We start from the raw sequence: 27,930 nt of genomic DNA, 5'->3' as shown, positions 1-27,930 counted from the left end.
AGGATGATTCTGTTAAATGTTTTAGATGTTGAAATGGATGGATACAAAAATTACTGTAAGAATTCTCACTGAAAATTACATACATTGTTATATGAGGCACTGAGTTGACGAATGGCACTCAGCAGTGAAGCTAAATATTTAATTTTGGAAGATGGCAGTGGGTAAATCTGTCCTTTTGGTTGTATTCAGTTCTAGGAAATAAATTTTTAGGTCTAGTGTTAGTAATACGATTTTTAGGTATACCTAATACTAAGACATTGATTTTTTTTTTCTTTCCCTTACGGCAAGGAAAGAAAATGGGTAGATGTTGAAAAGTTCAGACTCTGTGTGGTTAAGTCATCTGTATCATGATTTGGTCTTTATATTTTATCCTTTTTTTTTTAAGATTTTCTTTAGAGAGTGTGTGTGCATGCACTTGTGAGCCGGGAGGAGGGGCAGAGGGAGAAGAAGGAAGAGAGTCTTAAGTAGGCTCCACACGCAGCATGGAGCCCAGCACAGGGCTCAATCTTACAAACCTGGGATCATGACCTGAGCTGAAATCAAGAGTCAGACGTTTAGCCGACTGAGCCACTCAGGCATCCCCTTCCATGCAGTTTTTAACACTGACCCAAGAACACAAGACTTACTGTCAAATGCCAGCTGTTGTCTGTAAATGAAGCCATGTGTGAATTAGCTTTCAAGTGCCATACTCTTTCTTGCTACACGAATGGCTAGTGTTCTTGGCCCTGATCCCAGTATACCTTTTCAAGTCAAGTTCAAAAATAACTGTTGGTTAAAAGAAAATCCCTCCTCTATAGCATTTTTTCACCGATGATCAGTTAAAAGTTGCATATATTTCTTGATTTACGTGTTATGTAAATGCCAAGAGTTGATTCATACTCTGAACACTAGTGGTTTCTTTCAGCCATGAAACAAAATATTTAAGAACATACATCTGTGATACTAATTGTTGTTCCTTGCTGTGTACCAAATACATGATGTACTGTAGTGTCATGTGATGATAGAATTTTGCCAGTAGATTGTTTTCTCTTTTAGCATATTCATGATTAATTTTGCACTGACCATTTATACCTGTTTTTGTTAAAATAAGTTGAAGTTCCTTTGACTACAGTTTTTAATCTTTGTTTTCAGTGACACAATTCATAATACAGACTTTGATTGCAAGCTGGAGTGGTTGAAAATTATATGAATGCTTCAGTGACTTCTTGTCCCTGTTTTATAACTTTTCAGTCCCTGTTTAATATTGTGTTACAGTACAGTGGGAACAAGGAGGTCTCCTTGTACAAACTAATCCTAATTCACTGGTCACAGCCCATTCCTAGATCACACTATTTTCACTCTGATATTATACCATTTATCATTTGTGACATTCTGAGTTAAATGTGTTTTTATCACTTTTACTCTTCAGTGAACATTTGAGGCATTGATTCTCATTCTTAAATTTGGGATTTAACACATGACAATATTAACAAAATACATGTTTAACCAGTGTAAACAACTCACGTGATGTGAAGGCTTGTTAGCTAAAACAGTCTCCTCTTAACTATTCTTGTAGAGTATGTGTGACCCTGAAAACATAACAATTAAGAACTAACAAGAATTTTCTTGAAATTAATTATTTTACTTTTCAAATTTGGGAAATGTTTGTGATCAGAATTTTTATTACTTTTTCATCAAATTGTTTGTAGACCAGTTAATAAATTGCCAGGCACTACCTTTGGTCTCCAAACAACACGTGAGAGACACTGGCTAGACAAAGGAATACAAGATAAGAGAATTTGCAGAGAGGAAGAGGTGATGGTTAATATTCTGTGGGATGATCTCTGTGTAGCAGGTATTTTAAGTTTTATATGGATTTAAACTCAGTCTGGCTGGGGAGCTGCCAAATCTGCATCTTCTCTAGTACTTAATGGTGGTCAGAATGGAGGGGTGGTGGCAAGTGTGTGTTAATTATATAGGGAGCACAATATAGGGAATGTATTGTGCTCAGTTATGAAAAACTTAGCAGACTCCTCAGACTTTCATTCCTCTCACTTTGTCAGCCATCTTAGGGTTTGGTTTCTTCTTTCTGCTAGTGAGTTAGGCCAGTTGCATGTATGCAACTACTTAAAAAGGTCAGAGTGTCCTCTCGAACTTTAACTTCTCCTTCCCCCATCGTCTGTTTGAATTCAAATCTGTATTTTTATGAGATCACCAGATAAGTCATGTACATGTTAAATTTAAGAAGCTTTGCTTTAAAACATGAAGAGAGTACCAGCTGGAAAACGTTTGTCTTTTATTAAAAATAAAGCATTTCTATGAAATTTAAGATCAGGTAGTAATCTTGGTTAGCCAAACAGAAAAATTCAAAGGAGAGTATCTCAAGGGCAGAGTTCTTGATTCCCAAAAGTAGCAGAGACTGATTCACATTAGCTTCTTTTTCTTTAATTTCTTTCAATGATATTTTGTAGTTTTCAGTGTGCAGGTCTTTTGCTTTGTTAAATTTATTCCTAAGTATCTCACTTTTTTTCCACTTTTTAAAAATGGAATTGTTTTCTTAATTTTATTTTCAGATTGTTTATTGTGAGTGCATAGAACACAATTGATTTTTGTATTTTAATCTCGTGTCCTAAAACTATGCTGAACTCTTTTAATGGTTCTGATAGTTTTTAAGCATTTTCTATTTACAGGATCATTTTATCTGTCAATATAGTTTTACTTCCTCTTTCCCAGTCTTGATGCTTTTATTTCATTCTCTTACCTAATTGCTCTGGCTGCAGCCACCAGTACTTCAGTGGAAGTGGTTAGGACAGACATCCTTGTCTTGTTTTTAGTCTTAGGAGAAAGTCTTTCCCTATTAAGTATGTTATCTCTGAGTTTTTCATGTGGCTTTTATCAGGTTGAGAATGTTTCTTATGTTCCTCTTTTGTTGAGTGTTTTTACATGCAAGGGTAAATACTTTTTCTGAATCTATTGAGCTCATGTAGTTTTTGTTCTTTATTGTTGTGTATTACACTGATTGATTTTCATGTTAAACCAACTTTACATTCATGGGATAAATTCCACTTACTCATGGTATTTAATGGATTTTAGATGTTGCTGGATTTGGTTTGCTAGTATTTTTTTGAGAATTTTTCTGTCTGTAGTCATAATGGATATTGGTCAGTGGTTTTCTTGTGATTTCTTTCACTGGTTTTGGTATTGGGGTAATACTGCCCTCATAGAATGAGTTGGCAAGTGATCTCTCCTCTTACATTATTTTGGGAAGAGTTTGTGAATGGTTGTTAATTCTTTAAATGTTTGGTGGCAGTGAAGCCATGTGGTCCTGGGCTTTTCTTTATAGGAAGTTTTTGGATTACTAGTTAAATCTTTTCACTTGTTATAAAGGTCTGTTCAGATTTTCTGTTTCTTCTTGAGTCAGTTTCAGTAATTTGTGTCTTTCTACAGATTTGTTCATTTCATCTAGATTATCTAATTTGTTGGCCTGTGATTATAGTATTCCTTTATAATACTTTTTATTTCTATATGGTTAGTATTAATGTCCCCTCTTTCATTCATAATTTTAGTAATTTGAATCTTTTTTTTTCTTGGTCAGTATAGCTAAAGGTTTGTCAGTTTTGTTGATCTTTTTTAAAGACCCAGATTTTGGCTTCATTGATTTTTCTCCATTTTTCCATTTTCTATTTCATTTATTTCCACGCTAGTCTTTATTATTTCCTTCTTTATGCTTGGTTTGCTTTAGTTTGCTTTCCTTTTCTAGTTTCTTAAGGTAGAAGTTTAGGTTATTGGTTTGAGTTTTTGCTTTTTTGTAGACTGTTTTTTAGAGCAGTTTTAGGTTCACAGCAAAATTGAGAGGAAAGTACAGAAAAAGCCTGTATATTCCCTGCCTCGTCATATGCATAGCCTTCTCCATGATCAACATCCTTCACTAAAGGTACACATTTGTCATAATTAACAAAACTATATTGATACTTCATTATCACCCAAAGTCCATAGTTTGAATCCATTAGGATTCACTTGATGGTTGTATATTCTATGGATATAGACAAATGTGTAATGACATATATCCACCGTTATCGTATAACACATAGTATTTTTATTCCACTGAAAATCCTCTGCGCTCCACATATTCATCCCTCCCTCCTCCCTAACCCCTGTCAGCCACTGGTCTTTGTACTACCTCCATATTTTTGCCTTTTAGAGAATGCCATATAGTTGTAATCATACAGAATGCAGGGTTTTCAGATTGGGGCTTCTTTCACTTAGTAATATATATGTATGTATATAAAATATATATAGAATTTCTCCGTATCTTTCATGGCTTGATAGTTCATTTCTTTTTAGCACTGAATAATATTCCATTGTCTGGATATACACAGTTCATTTTCCATTCACCTACTAAAGGACATCTTGTTCCCAAGTTTTGACAATTAAAAATAAAGCTGCAATAAACATCTGCGTGCCAGTTTTTGTGTGGACATGGGTTTTCAGTTTATTTAGGTAAATACCAAGGAGCGTGGTTGCTGGATCATGTGGTAAGAGTATATTTAGTTTTGTAAGAAACTGCCAAACTGTCTTTCAAAGTGGCTGAAATTTTGCATTCCCACAGCAGTGAATTCCTATTCTGTATCCTTGTCAGCATTTGGTGTTGTCAATGTTTTGGATTTTAGCTATTCTAATAGATGTTTAGTGATATCTCATTGTTTCAGTTTGCAATCCCTAATGACATGTGGAGCATCTTTTCATGTGTTTATTTGTAATTTTATGTCTTTGGTGAAGTGTCTGTCAGATCTTTTGATCATTTTTTAAATCAGATTGTTTTCTTACTGTTGCGTTTTAAGTGTTTTGTATATTGTGGATGACATTCCTTTATCAGATTGTCTTTTGCAGATGTTTTTTTCCTCAGTCTGTAGGTTGTCTTCTCATTCTCTTGCTCTTTCTTCTTTTTTAATGAAGTCACTTACAGCTGTAAACATCTAAGCACTGCTTAGACTTCTTCTTTGACCATTGGTTACTTAGAAGTGTGTTGTTTAATTTTCACATACTTATAAACTTGCCAGATGTCTGTTATTGATTTTTAATTTTATTCCATTGTGATCGAAGACCATACTTTGATTTCTGTCCTTTTAAATGTATTAAGGCTTGTTTTGTGCCTAACATGGTTTATTCTGACAAATGTTCCATGTACCTTGAGAAGAATGAGTATTCTGTAAATATCTAGTTGGTTCATAGTACTTTCAAATCTTCTCTATTTCCTTGTCGATCTTTTACCTATCCTTCATTGAAAGTAGTATATTGAAGTCTCCAACTATTGTTGAATTGTCTTTCTCCAGTTCTGTCCATTTTTGCTTTCGTTTATTTTGGACTTTATTATGAGGTGCATATATGTTCTTAATTGTTATATCTTACTGATGGATTTGTCCTTTTTGTCATTATAAAATGTCCTTTTTTTAAAAAAAATATTTATTTGAGAGAGAGCAAGCATGATTGGGGGGCAGAGGGAGAGAGAGAAGCAGACTCCCCACTGAGCAGGGATCCCAACGTGGGGCTCGATCCCAGGACCCCAAGATCATGACCTGAGCCAAAGGCAGATGCTTAGCTGACTGAGCCACCCAGGTACCCCAAAATGTCCTTTATTTCTAATAATTTTTGTCTTAAAGTTGGTTTTAACTGATATTAATGTAGCCACTTCTGCTTTTTTGTGTTCGTAGATTATTAGTATAGTCTTACTTTTTTTTTTTTTAAGTAGCCTCCATGCCTGACATGAGGTTTAAACTCAGGACCTTGAGATTAATAGTCACATGTTCTACCAACTGAGTGAGTCAGGTGCCCCCTTAGATTACTTTCAAGCTAAATTTTTATTATAATTTTGTTTTTATTTCTTTGTTATTCTCACCTAAACATTAATTCAAACATCTATGTAGAGTTGAAGATAACAGTCATCCTCAAAAAAATGGTTATCAGGGGTGCCTAGCTGGCTCAGTCAATAGAACATGTGACTCTTGATCTTGGGTAGTAAGTTAGAGCCCCACACTGGGTATAAAAATTACTTAAAAATGAAAAATCTTTAAAAAAAAAGTGGTTATCAAATGTTGAGTGTAAAACTTAAGAGAAACCTTTCCTAGAGAATCTAGCAAATAAAATTTATTTTGTAGTTTTTTTTTAAATAATATTAACAGTGATATCAATAGCTATCATTTGTTAACAGGCTCCTACTATTTGCCAGACACTATTTGGGTTGCTTTGCCTGTGCTATTTTATTTAAACCTCTCTAAAGCTCTACACAGTCAGATACTGTCCTTATTTTACAGATAAGAAAACAGATTCAGCAGATTTATTTAATGGAATCCCATGGGCTTCTAGCAAGTAAGTGAGGGAGCCAGGATTTTAAACTGCTGAATTTCTTGTTACTGTCACTCAGTGGATCAGCTACCAGCCCACATATAGATAAGAAATAGTTTCACGTACTGTAAGAATTAACAGGGATGGTGTGAATTTGAATTTATTTGAGATACTGTTAATAAATTATGTGTATGATGTGTAAGTAAAGATTTTCAGTGGTTTGATGCTATTAGAATTGAAGGAGAAACATGGCCAAGAAGCAAAGTGATGGCTAGGGGCTTGCACCAACAAATAGTCTATTCTCTTTTTCCTTTGTGTCCATATCTGCGCTGCTGGACATGGCAAAGAATAGCAAAAGTTTGAAAGAAAAGATGCCACAACTGTAGTATCTCTTAGTATTTTCTTTTGTCTCTTTTAAGTGTTTGAGTTTACTTTATGTATTTTCCCTCTAGATAATATATTCACATGGACCAATTTCAAAAGATACTGAATATACTAGGGTGTTCAATGAAAGTCTTCTTACCATGTCCACCAGCCATAATGCCAAGTTTCTTACTTGGAGGCAACCAATGTTAGCAGACTCAGTGTTTTTTTCCAGGATGTTTCTCTTCTCTCTCCCCCGCTCCATGAAAAGCTATAAATATTAGAGTAGACTTAAAGGAATAAACAAGGGACAGGAAAATACCCAGGAATCAGCAACTATATGAAATCATTCCCACTCTTAGGCCTGAAAGTGCAAGGGAAGAACTTGACAAGAGCTTTAACAGAAGGAGAGAAACTGTTTAACAGGATCTGTGGTTTTAGAGAAAGAAATGCCAACTGCCTGTAGTGAGGGAACAGGGTGGGGGGGACACTTTTACCACCCTCTGATTTTCTAGCCATCCCACTTATTGTTTTAACACACCAGAAGCTAGAGGGCAAGGTTGCCTGGAAGATGCAATTTGTTTGGCAAATTGTGCACAGAACAGAGTGGAGAAAGATGAGCAGTAAACCTGGAGAGGCAGAGTATTGAGCACAATTAGATTATATGTCAAAACACTATGTACAAGTATATTATAGATCATGTTCTATACTTGCTTTTTTTTCTCAGCAATATATGGTAGATACCGTTTTTTATTAGTGTATAAAGAGCTTTTTTTCTTTACAGTTACATAATATTCCATTACACAGATGTATGTATGGTTATTTCTATAAACAGTCTTGTTAATGGACATAAAGGCTGTTTCTAATCTTTCTCTACTACAAACAGTGCTGTCAAAAACAACTGTGTAAAATAATTTTATGCACATGCGCAAATATATCTAAGATGACTAGATGTAGTCTATCTAAATGACTAGAGTAGAATTGCTGGGTCAAAGAGTATGTGCATTTATAACATTAATAGAGATCATCAAATTGGTTTTTGTAGAGATTATACCTATTTAATCTTCCCAACAGCGTATTGGCGTGCCTGCTTTTCCATTGCCTTTGCCAGCATGCTGCTATCAATATACAGAACTAATTATATCTACTGCCTTAACATTGATCAAAGCTCAGCAGAATGTTCACTCAGGTATTTTTTTCTCTGTTATTATAAAATATTTTATTTGTTGAAAAAGAATATATCATAACTACATATGAGGAATAAAGACTAACAAACCATCACTTGCCAACCTACCCCTTAGGTTTAGAAATAAAATATCCTGGTGAGTTCAACATTTTATCATTAAGTAATGACTATTTTATCCACAATAGTACTTTTTTTGTCTTAAACTTGTATATAATATAGACATGATAATACAGAATGGACATCATAATATACCTACACCATCTTTTTGTATTATTTTTTTTAAGATCTTATTTATTAGAGCACAAGCAGGGGGAGCAGGAGAGGGAGAAGCAGGCTCCTTGCTGAGCTGAAGGCAGATGCTTAACTGACTGAGCACCTACACAATCTTTTTTTAAATCAACTTTTTGCTTTAGGACAATTTCTGATTTATAGAAAAATTACAGAAATACTACAGAGAGTTCCCATATATCCCACATCCAGTTTCCTCTACTGTTAACATTTTATCTTAGTGTGGTACATTTGTTATACTTAATGAACCAATGTTGTTACATTGTTATTAACTTAAAGTCCATATTTTATTCAGATTTCTTTAATTATTACCTAATGTCTTCATTCTTTTCCAGGATACCATATTACATTTAGTCATGTCTCCTTAGGCTCCTCTTGGCTGTAATAGTTGTTTAGACTTTTCCTTGTTTTTGAGGACCTTGACAATTTTGATGAGTAATGGTCAGATGTTTTGTAGACTGTCCCCCAGTTGGGTTTTGTCTGATGTTTTTCCCATTATCTGTTGGGGTTATGAGTTTTAGGGAGCAAAACTACAGAGTTGAAGTCCCATTTTCATCACATCACATCAAAGACAAATCTTGTCAACATTACTTATCGCTGGTAATACTGACCTTGATCATCTGGCTAAGGTAGTGTTTGTCAGATTTCCCCACTACAATGCTACTGTTTTCCTCCTTTATATCAGCTTTTTTTTGACGATGTTGTATTTGCCTTTTTATCTTTTCTCATCCTTTTATTTTCAGTTCTTCAGTTATTTTACTTGACATTTATTGTGATACCGGTAGTTGGGTTTTTACTGTCAAATTTTGTGTGTTCTATTTGTAGCACTTTTTCCTTCCCTGCCCCTTTTTCTTGGCTATCTCCTGGGTTGAAGTGTTTTTTCCTCTGATACTGTATTTTCCCCTGTATTAATTTTTAACTTTTATACTTTTTCCCTATTTAAATGGCTACCCTTGAAAAGTCTTAGCTTTTATCTCTTCAAATACTGCCTCTCCCCCGTTCTAGACCTCTGATTAGAGTTACGTTAGACATTTTTATTTTCTTTCATGCCTTTTAACTTTTATGGATTTTCATCTTTAGTTTCTGTGCTGCAGCATTATATTTCTTTTTTTTCTTATATTTTTTTATTATGTTAGTCACCATACAATACATCCCTGATTTTTGATGTAAAGTTCGATGATTCATTAGTTGGCGTATAACACCCAGTGCCCCATGCAATACGTGCCCTCCTTACTACCCATCATCAGCCTATCCCATTCCCCCACCCCTCTCCCCTCTGAAGCCCTCAGTTTGTTTCTCAGAGTCCATAGTCTCTCATGCTTCATTCCTCCTTCTGATTACCCCCCCTTTCTTTCTTCTTAACTGTTACCTGGTTCTCAAATTCTCTTTTCAAGCAGTGTCTAATCTGCAAGGGGTTTTGCTTTCTATAAGTTCTAGTTTTTTCTTAAATGTGCCTGGTAATTGTTCATGGTCTCTTCCATTTTGTTCATTTAAAAGTTATCTTGTATTTTATTACATCATTTTTATGATTGGGTTGATAATTCCATTATCTAAAGTCTTTGGTAGCCTAAATCTGTTGTTTCTCTTCTGGTTCTTATTCACGATGCTTTATTTCTCTTGAGTGTGGGGATTACATTCACATTTGTGTTCTTATTTGTAAACTGTGGATACGAAAGGATTTGCATTAGGGATTTCTCCTTTAGCACAGAGGAATTTCTAACCTGTAATCAGGTAGACTGTAGTTACAAATTTTTAGAGGAAACTATCCTTCTCATCATACTTTTCTTCTTGAAGATAAGAGTTTTCCTTGTTGGCTCACTTCGTTGTCATGTGGGTGGTTGTTTTTTTTCTGGCTTACCCTTTCACTGATGGTTCATGCAACCCTTCTGCGGGTCTCCGAGTCAGCTCTCCAACTATGTATGGACCTAAATCTTAGCATGACTTATAAACCCCAGTATTTTAGCTTTTCCCCTTGTAACTTGTTCATTAGATGAAAGGATCATTTGTCATCATAGGATTTCCCATTTTCTGGATTTTGTTTATACTCACACCCCAAGAATACTTGGGTAATATGTTGCTCTATTCCCTGCATTTCTTATCATGGTGGTTAGATCTCATCAGTGAAGTTAGATTTTTTTTTTTTTTTTTTTTTTTTTTTTTTAGATTTTATTTCAGACAGAGAGTGAGTGAGAGAGCACAAGCAGGGGTGGAGGCAGCAAGGGAGAAGCAGACTCCCTGCTGAGCAGGGAGCCTGATGCAGGGCTCAATCCCAGGACCCTGAGATCATGACCTGAGCCGAAGGCAGACACTTAACCAATTGAGCCACCCAGATGCCTCTATGATTTTTTTTCAAGAATATTTCGTAGTTCTATGTACTTACTACATCAGAAGGCATATAATGCATAGTGTCTTTAAAAGAAGAAACATTACAACTGACCTCTCAGAAATACAAAGGATCTTAAGAGACTTCTGTGAACAATTGTAGCCAACAAACTGGATAACCTAAAAGTAAAGCATAAATTCCTGGAAACATACAACCTACCAAGACCGAATCATGAAGAAATAGAAAATGTGAACAGACCAACAGCAAGAAGGTATAAACCTCTCAACAAAGAAAAACCCAGGACCAAATGGTTTCAGTGGAGAATTCTAAACATTTAAGGACAATTCAGTGCTAGTCCTTCCTCTTCCCAAAAATGGAAAAGAAAATTCTCAAACTCATTTTATGAGGCCAGCATTATCCCACTTTCAAAGCCATATAAAGACACTACAAGAAAAGAAAATCACAAGCCAGTATCTTGATGACTATAGATGCAAAGATTCCCAACGAAGTACTAGCAAACCAAATTCAACAGCACGTTAAAAGGGTCCACACCATGACCCAGTGGGATTTATCCCTGGGATGGTTCAACATCTGCAAATCAATCACTGTGATATGCCACATTAATAGAATGAAAGTTAAAAATCATATGATTATCTCAATAGATGCAGAAAAAAAGCATTTGACAGAATTCAGTATCCTTTCATGATAAAAAACTCTCAACAAATTTTGTACGGAAGGAATATGCCCCAATATAATAAAGGCTATATGTGACAAACCCACAGCTAACATCATACTTAACATTGAAAGGCTGAAAGCTATCCCACTAAGATCAAGACAGGAGGATCCATTCTTACCACTCCAATTCAGCGTAACACTGGAAGTCCTAGCCAGAGTAGTAGGCAAGAAAAAGAAATAAAAGGCATCCAAATCAGAAAGAAGTAAAGTTGTCTTTGTTTGCAGATGATGTCATAACATGGAAAATCCTAAAGACTGCCCCCCAAAAAAGTTAAATAAATTCAGTAGAGTTGCAGGATACAAAATCAACATACAAAAATCAGTGCATTTCTGTACACTAACAACAAATTATCTGAAAAGGAAAGAAAATCCCATTTATAATATCAAAAGTAATTACTTATGAATAGAACTAAAAATTATAAGACATTGATGCAAGAAATTGAAGACATAAATGAAAAGATATTTCATGTTCATGGATTGAAAGAATATTGTTTTTGTTTTGTTTTGTTTTAAAGATTTTATTTATTTATTTGACAGGGAGAGAGACAGCCAGCGAGAGAGGGAACACAAGCAGGGGAAGTGGGAGAGGAAGAAGCAGGCTCCCAGTGGAGGAGCCTGATGTGGGGCTCAATCCCAGAACTCCAGGATCACGCCCTGAGCCGAAGGCAGACGCTTAACAGCTGAGCCACCCAGGCACCCCGAAAGAATTAATATTGTTTAAAATGTCCATACTACCAAAGCCATATATGGATTCAGTGTAATCCCTGTCAAAATCCCAATGGCATTTTTTACAGAGGTAGAAAAAATAATCCTAAAATTTGTATAGAATCACAAAAGACCCCAAATAACTAAAGCAGTCCTGAGAAAGAACAAAGTAGGAAGCATCACATTTCCTGATTTCAAACTTTATTATGAAGCTGTGGTAATCAAAACAGTATGGTACTGCTGGCATAAAAAGAGACACATAGGCCAATGGAACAGAATCGAGAGCCCATGCATATACATTCAACTAATATTTGACAAAAGGACCCTAGAATACTCAATGGGGAAAGAACAGTCCCTTCAATAAATGGTGTTGGGGGGGCGCCTGGGTAGCGCAGTCGTTAAAGCGTCTGCCTTCGGCTCAGGGCGTGATCCTGGCGATCCGGGATCGAGTCCCACATCAGGCTCTTCCGCTATGAGCCTGCTTCTTCCTCTCCCACTCCCCCTGCTGTGTTCCCTCTCTCGCTGGCTGTCTCTCTGTCACATAAATAAATAAAATCTTTAAAAAAAAAAAAAAAATGGTGTTGGGAAAACTGGATATTCACATGCAAACAAATGAAATTGGATCCTTATACCACTTACAAAAATTAATTTGAAATGGATTAAAGGCTTCAATATAAAACCTGAAACTATAAAACTTCTAGAAGAAATGGAGTTTTCTAATTCAACTCTCTTATATTAAGTTTCTCTGGACTGATACTACTTTCTCTTTCTTTATCCTTGTTTTGGATACAAAATCTTGTGGATTTTATTCTAGTTTATTCTGACTTTAATAATCCATTATAAGATTAGTTTTTGTAAAATATCATTTTCATTTTAGCATGTCTCTCAGGAACTTCCTACATATTGTGTCAAAGATCTAGTCAGGGTTTCTGTCAAGTAACCCAGATCTTAATGGTGTACTAGCTTAAAAAACAACAACAACAACAACAACAAAAAAACATATAAACCTGTTGAGTCTTTTTGCCTCAGTTAGAAGGTCTCTTAGAATGCCCCCTTTTTATTTTTTATTTTTTTAAAGATTTTATTTATTTATTTGACAGAGATAAAGAGAGCCAGCGAGAGAGGGAACGCAAGCAGGGGGAGTGGGAGAGGAAGAAGCAGGCTCATAGCGGAGGAGCCTGATGTGGGGCTCTATCCCACAACGCCGGGATCACGCCCTGAGCCGAAGGCAGACACCTGCCACCCAGGCGCCCCTAGAATGCCCCCTTTTTAGATCATAGACTTCAAGTCTAGGTCAAGATTCACTTCTGTTAAGGTCAACTAGTAGTTCTCTTGATGATCTCCACTGCTTAGATATCACCTAGTCCTATTCTTTTGTTCTACAGATGAGGAAACAAGCCCATGGATGGTCAGTCTAAGGAATATTTCAGACCCACTTCCATTTCTAGGAAACTACTATGTAAGCTAAAATGTATAATAATTATGTAAATAAATGACCCTGGATTAGATTATTTCATTCTTTAAAAGAAAAATGTAGCATTCCTCCTTGCTGTGAACTCAAATATACTGGGATGTATATAAAAAAAAAAAAAAATTCACTTCTGTTAATTAGTAAATACATACATGCATTGATTCGTTAAAAAACTCTTTGTATCCTTATCTCCCTATAATCTTTACTTAAAATTTCATTAACATGTATCTGTTAAGTTTGTACCATACTACTGTACATATGCTAAATTTACGTTAAAGTTTTTCAGTTGTTGGGGTGCCTGGGTGGCGCAGTCAGTTACGTGGTTGACTCTTGGTTTCAGCTCAGATCGTGATCTCGGGGTCATGGGATCGAGTCCCACAAGGGGCTCAGTGTGGAATCTGCTTAAGATTCTCTCTCCCTCTCCCTCTGCCCCTCCTCCTGGTGCACACTCTCTCTCTCAAATAAATCTTTAAAAAAAAAAGAGAGAGAGACTTGTACTTATCTCTAAAAAAAAAAAAAAAAGTTTCTCAGTTGTTTAATGTGTATTTATTCATTGTCCTTAACTAGATTGGAGGCTCCTTGGAGGCAGAGGCTGGTGTGTTAAATTTTATTTACATTTATTTTAATGAAAAGTAAAATGCTATGTGTACAGTAGGTGCTTAATAGGTACTTAGTTGTTGACCTTATAGCCCACAGATATTCTGTAGGCTATTCTATTCTTATGAGGTAGATTTAAGCTTTCCTTTGGCACAGACTATGTAATAAAGAGTTACTATGATGATCTTTAGTTGCTGTTCATGGTAATATGCTATATATACACATGAAGGAATGGTACTCATCTACTTTGACTCTGGATCTTTTATTCCTCAGGGCTGTTTTTTTGTTTAGTTTTGAGGGCTTTGGTTCAGTTATCTAAAAAATTGCCCAACAGTATATCCTTTCTTCTCTGTTTATACTTTAATGTCTAACTTCTTGTTATTAAGCAAATAATTTATAGCCTGAGTTTGCAGGATATTTATTCTTAAATAAAATTGGTAAAACCTCAGCCTACAAGCAGAACAATCAAAGATGACATTTACATAAGCTTGCCTGAGGCTCTTGAACCTGGCCTCTGAAGTCTAGTGTTTAAAGTAGTGATGAATGCTAGGGAAAGAGTTAAAACTCTACTGTCCCATCAGGATTTCCACTTACTTTTAACTTTTGAGTTGGTTGTTGTGATATTATTTCATGTCTTCAATAAAATCCACATTTGTTGACTTGGAACCATATACTTTTTTTTTTTTTTAAGATTTTATTTTAAAGTAATCTCTACACCTAATGTGGGGCTCAAACCCACAACCCTGAGATCAGGAGTTATACACTCCACTGACTAAGCCAGCCAGGTGCCCTTGTTAAAGGTCCTTGTTTAACAATGGATTGAATCAAATACTTGCCACAGAGTGCTACAGCTAGGTCCTATGCCATTATATTCTAATGTCCTGTGGAACAGGCCAAAGTGCCCCAATGTACTGCCAAGTACCATGTGCTAAGATAGCTGTGGCCCACAGAGTCCCTGAGAGTGATGCCAATCATCATCAAAAGCATTTTTTAAGCACCTATCTGTACATGGTTCTATCCTAGGCACTGTACAAAACGAGTTAAACAGACTTGGCCCCTGCCCCCTGGGAATTTTCAATCTAAGATGATGCTGACATGGACAGACATAAGGATATTGAGACAACTGAACAAACATTGAACAAGAACATAAAGTACTAACATTATGCACAAGCAAAGGGGTAAGTGCATTTTGTGGAATAGTATTAAAGGAAGCCTCTTGGGACATGAGCAGGGGCGGGTAGAGCAATTAGTCAACCTCTATCAGGTTAGATTAGTTTTCATTGGGAATTTGGGTTTACATACAGACAGACTTAAAGTAGGGACAGGACATTCCAGAAATAGAATACAATAAAAAGAAGACTTGGAGCAAACAGAGAAGTTCAGAACTGTATTGTTGGACTCTTCATGACATCCAAAATCTGTAATTCTGCATGGTTCCGAATCTGAAAGTGGGGTTGACATTTTGGCTTAGCAGATTGTCATTAAAGTTGGGTCTAGATCAAAACTAGTTCAATGCAGAGCAAAAAGCAAACCACAAAACCTGGAAACTTGCATAGCTTTTGAAAACAGTCTGTTCTGCTTATTAAAACTCTTTTATAAACCATTGGCCACTTAACAGAAAACTTCACTGGGGCTGTTACCATCTCAGGAACTTACACAAGGTTGTCTTGTGAAGCACCTATTTTTGTTCATTAAATTGTGTTCTGTGTTAGAAACTTTAGCACTCTGACAACATATGGAAATTATTTCTCAAGAACTGGTGAGAGGTTGTTTTGTTTTGTTTTGTTTTGTTTTGTTTTGTTTTGTTTTGTTTTGTTTTGTTTTAAGGATACCTTTCTATGCCAGAGAAAGGTCGTAGAAATTCTGGTTGTTACTGTAAGCAGTGCCCATAGATGTTGAGCCCTAAATATTACCTGCCCTTCAGTCATTAATTTCTTATCTTCCAAGATGTGCCTTTAACACCATGCATACATAAATTTGAATTTAAATCACAGCTGCAGCAAATCTACTTTCGCATGTCTGCCAGATAAAACTGATTACTTCTTTTTCAGTAGATACAGACTTAGGAGTTTCCCCAATAGTTTCAGCTCACTGTTTGATGTCATTCACCTCTGAAATGTGAAAATTTGAATTTACCCAGAGTATTAGGGTGTATTTTCTTTACAAAATCTTCTTTATTATACAAAAGAATTCACAATAGATTTTCTTTTAATTGCAAGCTTCCCTAGTGCCCTTTAAATTATTGGGTTTTCAAAACTTACATTTATACAGAGCTTCTTCAGTTGCCATCCATTGTGTAAATACAGTACATTGAAAACGTAAGTGGTGAAGCCCACTGAGACATTAAAAATTCAATAATGCCTTTTTAAAATATTGAAGCCTTTTTATGCCCTTAGGTATTTGACTTGTGTGATGTGCACTTATTCATACTTCTTCCTCCTCGCTAGAATTGAGGTTTTATAGGGCTAGTCTTGTCTTTCCTTGCTTTCCATAACTCTTTGTGCTGTAGTACAACAGTAAGAAGAATCTAGTAACTTGCTATTTTTCTTTTGACCCCAAGTCATGGGATAGTAGCACATGGTAAGCTTCCTAATAGGAAGAGTATGATTTAGGGACTGCCATCCAGAGAAATTCAGTAATTGTTTTTACTCACTAAATAGCTTGCCTAGATAATCTTAAACACCTCCCCTGGGTGGCAGTTTATTCTCATGGTATGTTCACTACTAAACATTTGTCTTTTAAATATTAAACTATTCTTGAACTAGTCTATCTGAAGAGCCTGAAGAGAGGTTTAGGCAAAATAAAGACAGAAGTCTAGACAAAATTATTTCAGAAAAACTGGAAATAGGGACTATAAAATACAGCCAATGTCTTCGTTTACTCTAGCACATCTTTTGTATGTGATTCAAGGAATGAGTAGAAAATTTCCAAAAGTGTACAGATTTTTTGTTTTTGCTTGCACAGAAAGAATTCACACCCATTGACTCAGGAAGAAAAAGGAAATTGAGCTTGTTATATTAGAACCATCTGAGATCTTTAAAGGAAAAACAATTCAAACATCTCTAGACTGCCCATGTTCATGATAGGTAAAAGTGGTAGTGATGGTTTTTTTTAGGAATTGTATTGTTTCACTCCATCAGTAGATAGTTCCAAGTACCCTCTTGAAAGGAGAGAGGAAGAAGGTACATTGGAAGCATGTAAAATACCTTATTTCCTTACCAATTTTTATTCTGACTGGGTGGAAAATAGTCCTGCAGTTAACTTAGACTTGGTACAGAATAGTGAAAAAGAAAGACCTAGAGATTTTCATATCATAGTTTTAAATAAGTACCTCAATAGAGAATTCAACAAATATTTGAGAGTCATAGGAACTTCGGATTCATCAATAAGCAAAGCAAAAACATTATTTTTCCCTTTAGAGCTTATGTTCTAGTTCAAAAGTCAGCAGACTTTTTCTGTTAAAAACCAGAGAGTAAATATTTTAGGCTTTGTGTGTGGCCATGTTCCATATAAAACTTTCTTTACAAAAGCAAGCGGCCGGCTGGATTTGGTCCATGGCCCGTAGTTTCCCAACCCATATTCTTTTAGGTGGAAACAGAATGATTAAATTAGAGTATGTTAGGTGATAAGTGCTTTGGGAAAAAAAATAGTGCAGAATAATTAAATAGGGAGTATCATGAGGTAGAAGTTGGCAGCGTGAGTCTCACTGAAGTCAAGAAGAGAAGGAACCAAGAAAGACTGAGAAGTTAATGACTGGTGATGGAAAGAAAACCAAGAAATGGTGATGTCCTAGAAATATAATGAAGAACCACATACTGGGAAGAGGAAGAGAACATCTGTGTCAGATGTTGCTGCTAGGCCAAATAGGAGGAAGGCTGAGATTACAACATTGAACGTAACTAATCTTAGGTTGTTAGTGACCGTTATGAGCAGTTTTGGTGGAGAGAATTGAAGGAGAGAGTGAAAACAGGAAATCTTTTGAGGAATTTTGTTGGAAAGGAAGCAAAGGTGGAGCAGTGAGGGAAGACGGATCAAGAGAAGAATTTGAGTTTTTTAAGATAGAAGAAATAATGACATGTCTGATGGAAATAATCCAATAAAAAGTAGAGAGGAAATGTTGTGGGAGACAGTTGCTGGAGCTGTGGCTTTGAGTTGGCAAGGGAATGGGATCTGGTGTGTCAGTGGAGGGATTAACTTCAGATAGGTGTGCTGTTGGTAGGTGGGTACATGTGCCATGGAGAGTTTGGACTTGTGGCTTCAATTTTCTGATTAAAGAATTATCAGTAGAGAATATGAAAGTTGAAGTGTGGAGGTTTCATATATACCTATGGTTTTTTACTTTTAGTACCAGCATTTGAGGGATCTTTGGTCACTCACTAAAATGACTTTTATTGTACCCTCTGAGGGAGTTTTAAACTTAACCTAGCAAATTTGTATATTTTAAGGATTAAACCCTACATTATGAGATTGAATAATGAAACATGTAATGCCTATGGCACAGTGCCTAGTATCCTATAGACACTCAAGAAGTGCTAACTATTATTAGAGAACATAGTAAATACGCTAAATTGAAACCATAGGTCCTTTGATGTCCCTCCTAATGTTCTTTCTACTTCACAGTGTGGTCTTTCTTTATACAGTGACTAGTGATATTACTGGCTCCAGCGACCAGGGGCTCCATAGATGGGTGCTTGTTCTTACGTGTTTTAATTATTTTATCATATTGCTATGTTAATTTCTTTGTGCAATAAAAATAAATTTTTTATATACAGCATCCTCCTATAGATTGTAACCCCCCAGAAGGTAGGTAATAATTCTTATACATTTCCAAGAAAATGTCTCAAGTGATAGTTTGTATATAGAGGGTATTCAACAAATATGGTGATTAGTAAATCATATTTCTGTGACTAAACTTAGATACTCAGTTCTTTAGGACTTGCTCTAATTCAGGCCTGAGACCCTTCCACTATTCTGAAAAATTCCGAAGCTAAATTATATTGGACTTAAGCAACTAGAAAACCTCCAAATATAGCTATTCTAAATACCTTCCATAGAAAGGTGGTAGCCAGATTTCACAGTAAGTATACAATAATGGAAATATAATTGGCACATACAGCTGTTGAAATGCCATAAAAACTGGCATTGTGATCATTAGAAGAAGTTTGTTAGAACCACCAAATTCTACTCCTGAAATTAATAATATGTTAGCTAACTGGAATTTACATACAAACTTGAAAAAAAAGAAAAAGTTTGTTAGAGAATAATACTCAACTATTCCATATTGAAAATCAAAGTAAGATAGATTGACTTTGTATAACTACAAGAAAATAGTCTTGGTTACCTTCACATACTGCACCACGGAAGTAATGAGTGAAGTCAAAGAAGTGATATTTTTACCAAGTACTAGAGAATCTAAATGTGGGCAAGAACTGTTTGGGAAGAGCAAGCCGAAATGGCCATTTTGTTCTGCAGTAACCAGTGTGAATAAAAGAATTGAGAGAATCTATTTTCTTCATAAGAAGCAGCTGTGTTTGAGCCTTTAATCTTAGGTTTACTGATGAAGGTAAAAATTTGAAGATGCTATTTCCTAGAATTTAGGAAGTAAAACTTAGCTATTCATGCAAACAACTGAGAAATTCTAAATTTATTCAAATCTAGGTTCCCATCACATTTATAATAGTTATCTCTAAAGCACCAGAATATCCAACTTCATAAAAATATTTAGATCAATGGAAAATATTGAATAAGTCATTTTTAAAAAATCTGTCTTGTGTTGAAACGTTACTTTCTTTTTTTATTACAGGTCCAGTTGTTTACGTCTTGGATCTTGCGGATAGACTGATCTCAAAAGCTTGTCCATTTGCTGCAGCGGGAATAATGGTTGGCTCTATCTATTGGACAGCTGTGACTTATGGAGCAGTGACAGTGATGCAGGTTCACTATTTTACTCTGTTCAATGATAATATTTTTTATGTGAAAATCTATTAAATATATTTCTGTTAGGAGAGTTTTAAAAATTATTACTATTATTTCGAACAAGTAATAACCTTCTCATGGCTTAAAAATAAGAAATACGTAAGAAACTATCTAGTGAAAAGCCGTCTTCTTTGTGCATGTGCAAGAAAAAAATAAATTTGTTCTCACACACACACACACACACACACACACACACACATACTTTTTTTCCCCTTAAAGGAAGCATAACCCCGCTTTTTTTTTTCCCCCACAAACAGCGAACCTTGGAGATCTTTTCATATAAGTATGCAGAACTCTCCATAGCATTCTATGTGTGGAATTAGAACAATTTACTAACCAGTCTGTTTGATTAGACAATTAGTTGCTAACTGTTGGTGAAGATTATCAGACTTAAATTTCAAGATTTAGTCCTAGACCCTTGACTCCTCTCTTTATACTTCTTCTCTAAAGATTTCCAGCTATCATCTCTGTGCTTTTTGTGCTTAGATCTATGCCTTTACCCTAATCTAGCCTCAAATCCAGTCCTACAGTCACAGTTTGTCCCTTCTCCTTAAATGACCTCTTGTGATTTCACAGTCAATATTATTGAAATCAGACTAGTCTTTTCCTCAATTTGAAACCTAAATTTATTCCCCGTTATAATTTTTCTATACCTTTGATCACTACTATTATTTTCGCATCTACTCAGTCTGTATCATACATTCTTAGGATTACCTTTAGCTCTTCTTACTTCATACATCTATATCAGTCCACTGACCCAAGTCCAAGCAATTTTCATTTTTATATGTCTTATATCTGTAGCTTCTTTTCCACAGTCTTAACCCCCTGACCTTGTCACTCCCCATTATACCAGAGGGCTAAAGGAGGCTCTTGATTGGTTTCTCTTAATTTCATTCTCTTCTCTCAGTCCATTCTTCTAAATCAGTCTTCCTAAAATAATACCTTCAACATCTACTCCAAGCTCACCATCTCCTCTGCCTTCAGTAGTGCTTTACCAGTGCACCACTTAGATTGGGTAAGTGTTTCATAAATAACTCAGTAATAGTTAAAACACTATATAATATTCTAGAAATTGCACATAACCTATCTATGCTGGATCCATAGTGAATGGCGTTTCTGGTTGCTTCATTAATAGTCATGGTGGGACAGATATTGCAAGGCTTCTTCATGAAGTGTTGATGACACCCCCAAAATCTGGATATAGTCAGTAGAATGAATTGCATCATTTGTCATGAGTGTAATGGGTAAAGATTAAGAACCACTAACTTAAAAAAAAAAGATTCCATTTACTTAACCTGATTTGTTACACAGGGTGCATCACAGTCTCACTTCATTCTACTTCGAGGCCTATTGGAGGAGAACCTCCAACCCATCCTTATGCAGTTTAGTTTTTTTACCTCTGTCCTTTGGCTTTTGTCACCCTCCCTGCCTCATACCTGTCCTTCCATTCCTCTGTCTACTCATCCAAATCTAAACTCTCCTTCCAGGCTTAGTTCAGCTGCTTTTCCCCCCTAAACCTACATGGCAACTCCTGCCCACTGTTATTTCTTTTCCCTCTGCATTCATGACATTTTCAGTCCTCAAATGGCAGCTAATCTTGTGCTGACCAAGTGGTATTTCTTATATAGATTACCTGTTACTTAACTTTTCCTATATTCAGGCCTTGCTTTTCCTATGAGAAGGTAGTTTCCTTGAAAGTAGAGACTGTCTTACACTTATATATTCCTAATATAGAATATACACAGAGAATAACACTTAAAAGGCTTTCATAAACATTGGGGCTTTTTTTATATGACTGGTTCTATCAGGTAGTAGCAGGTTTGTTTGACTGACTATATTCTCTGCAATAATTTGTTAAAACTCCAGTAATGAGTACATCATTAGTTCAGGGAGGTTTAGAATGATTCAGTAGGACTGACAAAGACACAAAAACTTAGAGCAGATATATACATTATTTAATGCACAAACTCATTTTATAGACATGTATTTTTTGCAGATGAGGAAACTAAGGCCCTCTGAGTGATTTCCCTTAATACCTAATTGACCATAAGAAGTAGGATGGCTCTTTTTGACCTAATTGACCATAAGAAGTAGGATGGCTCTTTTTGAGGAAAGATTTTAGGCTCGCTCAGTCGTAAAAGAAATTTGATAATTAACAAGAGCCAATTAAGGAATATAGTTTGTATCCCCTAAACAGGGCTTCAAGCTGGATTTTGGCACTTTGAATCCATATTGGTATGATTCATTTGAAAAGTTAACACCGAGCTAAGGTCTATGTAAAATACAAGACAAATTGAAAGCCCTGATCCCCAGCCCCAAGAAATATAGTCTAAGACAAGATGTATATAAGTGAATAACTGGAGAACAGTTATTACATTATATAAACAAATATGAAGAGTACAGAAGACTACATAAACAATATTTTAATTCAGTAAAATGAAAGATCATTTGAAATTACAAAAAAAGTAAATCTTGAGCTGACCCTTGAAGGCAATAATTTGGATTGGGAGAGGGGAAGAAATGATACAAGCAAGGAGACAAAAATGAACATGTTGGTTAATGGTGACAGTAAAGAAGAAGACCTAAAATTATGATGATACATATATATTGTTTGTTGCAATTTAGAAATAATCTTCACATGTACTATCTCACTTGAAAAGATTTTTTTTTTTAAGCCTAGAATGAAAGAGATTACCTGTGACAGTAGGTAGATATTGTATGATTTAAGAGTATTGGGAAGATTTTTTTACCTATCTGAGCCTATGTGATAGAAAATGTGCCCCACTACACCATCAGCAGTATTTAGGGGTTTCTTTTTTAACCCTTGAGTGTTCTTTTCTTTTGTTCTCTGACTAGTCTGAGGTTTTCAATGAATCAGATTAAGAAATCAGACCACTCGTTTTTGTTCTGTTTTGTTTTGTTTTTTGGTTAAGATTTTATATATTTATTTATTTTAGAGGGAGAGAGAAAATCTCACACAGACTCTCACATTGAACACAGAACCCAGCACGGGGCTCACTCCCTCGACCGTGAGATCATGACCTGAGCTGAAATCAAGAGTCAGACACTTAACCCACTGAGCCACCCAGACGCCCCCAGACTACTGTTCTTTTCCCACTTACTTTCCCATGAACCACTTTTAGGTTCAATCCCTGTTAGTTGTGAGGAATTTGAATGAGACCTTCTGCTTACATTTTTATTGAAAAGACAACATAATGGGTAACTTTTTTTCCCAGCACTGGGCTAAACACCTTTCTAGCACTGATATATTTAATCCTTGTAACAGTCTTGTGATCTAGATACTATCAATTATTCCTAGTTTACAGATTTGGCGAGTTTACATGTCCATTACCACACAGCAAGAAAGAAGCATTAGGACCCCCTACCCCTGTCCCTAATCTGGGGCTCCTTAGGTGAAACCTGGTTCCAAAGGCAGTGGGAACATTTTACCCTGGAACAACAGGACCTTAATGTCCAGCCTAGTTCCACTTTTGCCTCTAGTGTAAAGATAACCCCCATAAGCATTGACCATTCTTAACTCTTATAACTATCCTTAATTATCTTTAATTCTGACTAAGAAAACCTATTAGTTCACCACTGTTTCATTATCTCATTTAAAAGTAGGTTCCTAAAAGGAAGTGCTTTATAAGATCAGGCCTTAGTTAAAACTCTCAGCCTTTCAGAACTCCTGGGTATGAAGATCTAGCTTTCAGCTCTTAAGCAGAAAAACAAATCCTCCTCTACACCTACAATTCCTAGGCCTTTATTTTATACACAGATAACAAATTCTTAGAGAAGACAATCTATAGTTCCTGAATCTCACCCCAAAATTGAAGTCTTAAAAATAATCTTTTTAAATCTTGGGGCATAAAACCAGAATGTACATGATCATACACAATTCACTGGATTTGTATTGACCAAAGCTAAATCAGCCCCCATTGCTTAATTCAGCTTTCATTTTCTGCCCTTGAGTCTGACTATAGTAGCAGGTGGTAAACTATAATTGTTTACTATTCTGTTTCCTTTGCAGCATTTATATTTGCATGCTTGTTTGATTTGATTGTCTCTCACCTCCAAAAGATATCTATTTAGTTTACTGTTTTATCCCCAACACCTATGCCTGTGTCTGGCACATAATCAGTATTCAGTTGAATGCATACATAGTGAGCCCAGCTTGAGTACAAAGCATCTCTCTCCACTTTAGATATAACAAGTGGGACAGTGGGTCTTTTTCTTACTGTTTGTCCTATTTATTTCCTTTTTTGTTTCCTCATTCTTAGACACCAGGTTGTAAGGTTTTTACTGCTACCCATGAGGAATAAACTTACCCTTACTATAGTCTCTACTTGAATATTCACTCTTGCTTTATATTTCTGAACCCCAAATTCTAAAAAGAATAGTGTAACCCAACAGGAATTTTTGAAATTTCTGAATTTATTTTCTACTTTGAGAATATTTAAATCACATTTAGTTGTAACTTTGTAAATGATCATTATATTGAAAATAATAAAATGATATAAAAATAGAAGGTCCTGAAAAGGCATAGGTAAAGACACAATCTCTGGGCTAATCCACTGTCGCCACTGATATGGGATTAGGGTTTATGAAATACAGTGGACCCTTGGACAGCATGGGGGTTAGGAGCACTGATAACCCCCCTCATGCAGTAGAGAATCCATGGATAACTTTTGACTCTCCAGAAACTTAACTACTAACAGCCTACTGTGTCCTGAAGCCTTACTAATAACATAAAGTCAACTAACACACATTTTTGTATATGTATTGTATGCTATATTCTTACAGTAAAGCAAGCTAGAGAAAAGCAGATGTTATTAAGGAAATCTTAAGGAAGAGAAAATAACAGTACTGTACAGTATCTATCAGTATATATATAAGTGGACCAGTACAGTTCAAACCCGTGGCGTTCAAGGGTCAACTGTGAACCGGACTATTTCACTTTAGGGCAACTCAGATCAATCATCCTTTACATACAGTGTGTCAGATTTCTCCGTGGAGACACAGAAGAATATCAGGTACCTATACCATGGTTTTTGACCACTTGGAAGAGGTTAGCCTCCTGCCCTTTAATATTACATTGTATTTAGGTAAATTAATGAAGTACAAGCCTGGACTGTGTATCCCTAGCTCAGATTTTAAAAGCATCCATTTTGGGGCGCCTGGGTGGCATAGTGGTTGGGCGTCTGCCTTCGGCTCAGGGCGTGATCCTGGCGTTATGGGATCGAGCCCCACATCAGGCTCCTCTGCTGTGGGCCTGCTTCTTCCTCTCCCACTCCCCCTGCTTGTGTTCCCTCTCTCGCTGGCTGTCTCTATCTCTGTCAAATAAATAAATAAAATCTTTAAAAAATAAATAAATAAATAAAAGCATCCATTTTGGCTCTCCCCACATACTTATAAAGTATTTTTACCTGGATTGAGTGTGTTGTCTAGAATTTCGGTTTGCTGTGACCATTCTCAGCTTTATGTTATTTCACATCTCTTTACAGTAGTCCACCTAAAAAAAAAAAAAAAAAAAAAGCTGCTATGATGTTGACATAAAGAGCAACTCATTAAAAAAAAAAAAAAAGTTTTTTACTTTTTCATGAACTTGTTTTCCTCAGTGTCCCTGGCAGCTTTTAGTTTTCCCTACCTTCTTTCTTCCTCCCTTTCCTCCTTGCCTGCCCTTCCTTCCTTTCACCTCCTCCCTATCAAAGATAGAGACAAGGTTCTTCCCAATCCTTTCTTCTGGTTTACTCGTCAAGTGTGATCAGAAAAACTATATGAAGTCTTTATGGTAGTATCCTCCTAGCAAGCTGTCCTCACTGTGTAATACCTGGGTGGGGTATAAGACTAAGATTCAGAAATAGTCTCCTTCTCCTGTCATAACTGCCAAGAATAATCACTCAGAGAAATAGGTTTAATTTGGAAGCAATTGAGACTTTGGCTAAAGGGAAGATCATTTGAGACCTTTGAAAGAGAATTTTCAGGGAAAATCTCCAATTAAAAGTAAGAAGCTCACCAATAAAATGGAGATCTTGAGAGAAGTATAAGGCCAAGATTGATCGAGTAAAAAGGATTTTCTTGGGAGGGGAAGTATGAAGATTCACAAATAAGAATTAATCATGTCCTTCTTGCCCTCTGGGATCTAATGCAATTGCGAAATAGCCCTAAGACCCAGATAAGAAGGGAAGGATTGTTTTAGCTTCATTACCCCATAGATAGGATATGCTAGGGTTCCTGGACTGGAAAAATGACTGGATCCTATAGCAAAAACTACTGCAGTAGACCTTGGAATTGCATTTTGGCCGAGTTAGGTCTGTAGAACAGGCATTTAGCCAGCCAGAAAAACCACTCTATCCCAGACGTCACTGAGTATGGAGAAAGAACCAAAGAGAAGTGAGCTTTCAGGCCATCTCCTGAAGGCTGGTGCCACTCCTTGGCTGCCTGTGCTTACCCTACTAGACGAGCAGGAAGAGAGATGCTGTGCTGAAGCACAGATAGGACTTAAAATTGTAGTCCAGTCTAATCCAATCAGAGGAATTAAAGAACCAGAAGTCCTCTCCCCTCTATTGAATTATAATCACTGTGGGTCAACCATTTTTTAAATTTTATTCCAATATAATATGAAATAGCTTAGGAGCTTTTCTTCCCCTGAATGAGAGACACTTACAAATAAATCAGGACTGATAGCTTTCCAGCTTATTTTTAAAACTTTTTTTTCTGTATTCTTTCGAAATTTAGCATTTCCTCTAAAATGAATTCAATTCAAGCATGCAACCCTTCATTAGATAAAAAAATGATTCTAGCGAATGCTGTCTGTTTCACAGGTTGTAGGCCATAAAGAAGGTCTGGATGTTATGGAGAGAGCTGATCCTTTATTCCTTTTAATTGGACTTCCTACTATTCCTGTCATGCTGATATTAGGCAAGATGATACGCTGGGAAGACTACGTGCTTAGACTATGGCGCAAATACTCGAATAAACTACAAATTTTGAACAGTATATTTCCAGGTAAGGCCCTGAATTGTGGCTAGAATGAGTGCACCAAATTAATTTTGTGGAAGAATCTTAGTATGCATAGATATCTTAGGTATTCTGATGTATTAGCACTAATACCCTGCATTTTCTTTCTCTAGGCATTGGTTGTCCTGTTCCTCGAATTCCAGCTGAGGCTAATCCTTTAGCAGATCACGTCTCTGCCACCCGAATTTTGTGTGGAGCCCTTGTCTTTCCTACTATTGCAACAATAGTTGGTAAACTGATGTTCAGTAGTGTTAACTCTAATTTACAAAGGACAATCTTGGTAAGATGGTTTTAATATTGTTTTTTTTTTAAGTGACCATGCAAAAGAGAATGAACTGTATATTAAAAAAAAAAAAAACCCAGTGGGACTATATAAATATTCATTCTGTGGCTCCTGTGCCTTAAGGTTCTATTTGATCCCCACTTGTTACCCAATAGCAAGAAAGAGGGGAGGATCCATTACATTACTTCTGGCCTTCCAGAACAATGCTGTGGGTGATTTCTCTCCTAGAATAGGCATTATTATCACACCCATCCCTCTTGCCAACATGATTATGATGAAGAGCTTCTGCTCTAGGGTCAGACTGCCTGATTCATATCCTATCACAGATACTGCTTTGCTGAAAAACCTAAATCAAACTTCTTGAATTCTCTGTGCCTATAAAATAAAGATCATATTGGTAGCTATATCAGGATTACTGGGAGGATTAAATGAGATAATTAATTTGAAGTGCTTTCACACAGTCAACCCTTGTGTTGATGTCATTATTATTCTCACTTCCCCTCTCTGATGACAGCCTGCACGTGTGCCCACGCCTTCTCCCTGTTATACCAGAATGGACGTAGAGCTAAGTGGAGAGATTACTCAATAGGAGAACAAGGAAGGTGTCTCTGTTATAGTGTCTCCTCCTATCGCACCCCATAGTAGGAAAAAAACTGTTTCTT

The 27,930-nt window shown here is 36.1% G+C and overlaps 1 protein-coding gene across 1 annotated transcript in view; it reads left to right on the top strand.

Annotated features, from left to right (window-relative positions):
- The window catches only part of MARCHF5 (membrane associated ring-CH-type finger 5), a 51,040-nt gene that overhangs the window by 20,080 nt on the left and 3,030 nt on the right, over positions 1–27,930 (top strand). Inside the window, exons 3-5 of the mRNA XM_026481654.4 lie at positions 19,793–19,923; positions 26,790–26,973; positions 27,099–27,265. Of these exons, the coding sequence (XP_026337439.1) occupies positions 19,793–19,923; positions 26,790–26,973; positions 27,099–27,265 (482 nt within the window). The remainder of the gene's footprint in view (positions 1–19,792; positions 19,924–26,789; positions 26,974–27,098; positions 27,266–27,930) is intronic.

This window comes from Ursus arctos, unplaced genomic scaffold (genome assembly GCF_023065955.2).
Source record: "Ursus arctos isolate Adak ecotype North America unplaced genomic scaffold, UrsArc2.0 scaffold_7, whole genome shotgun sequence".
Taxonomy (NCBI): domain Eukaryota; kingdom Metazoa; phylum Chordata; class Mammalia; order Carnivora; family Ursidae; genus Ursus; species Ursus arctos.
This window is presented reverse-complemented; position numbering and strand designations above follow the sequence as displayed.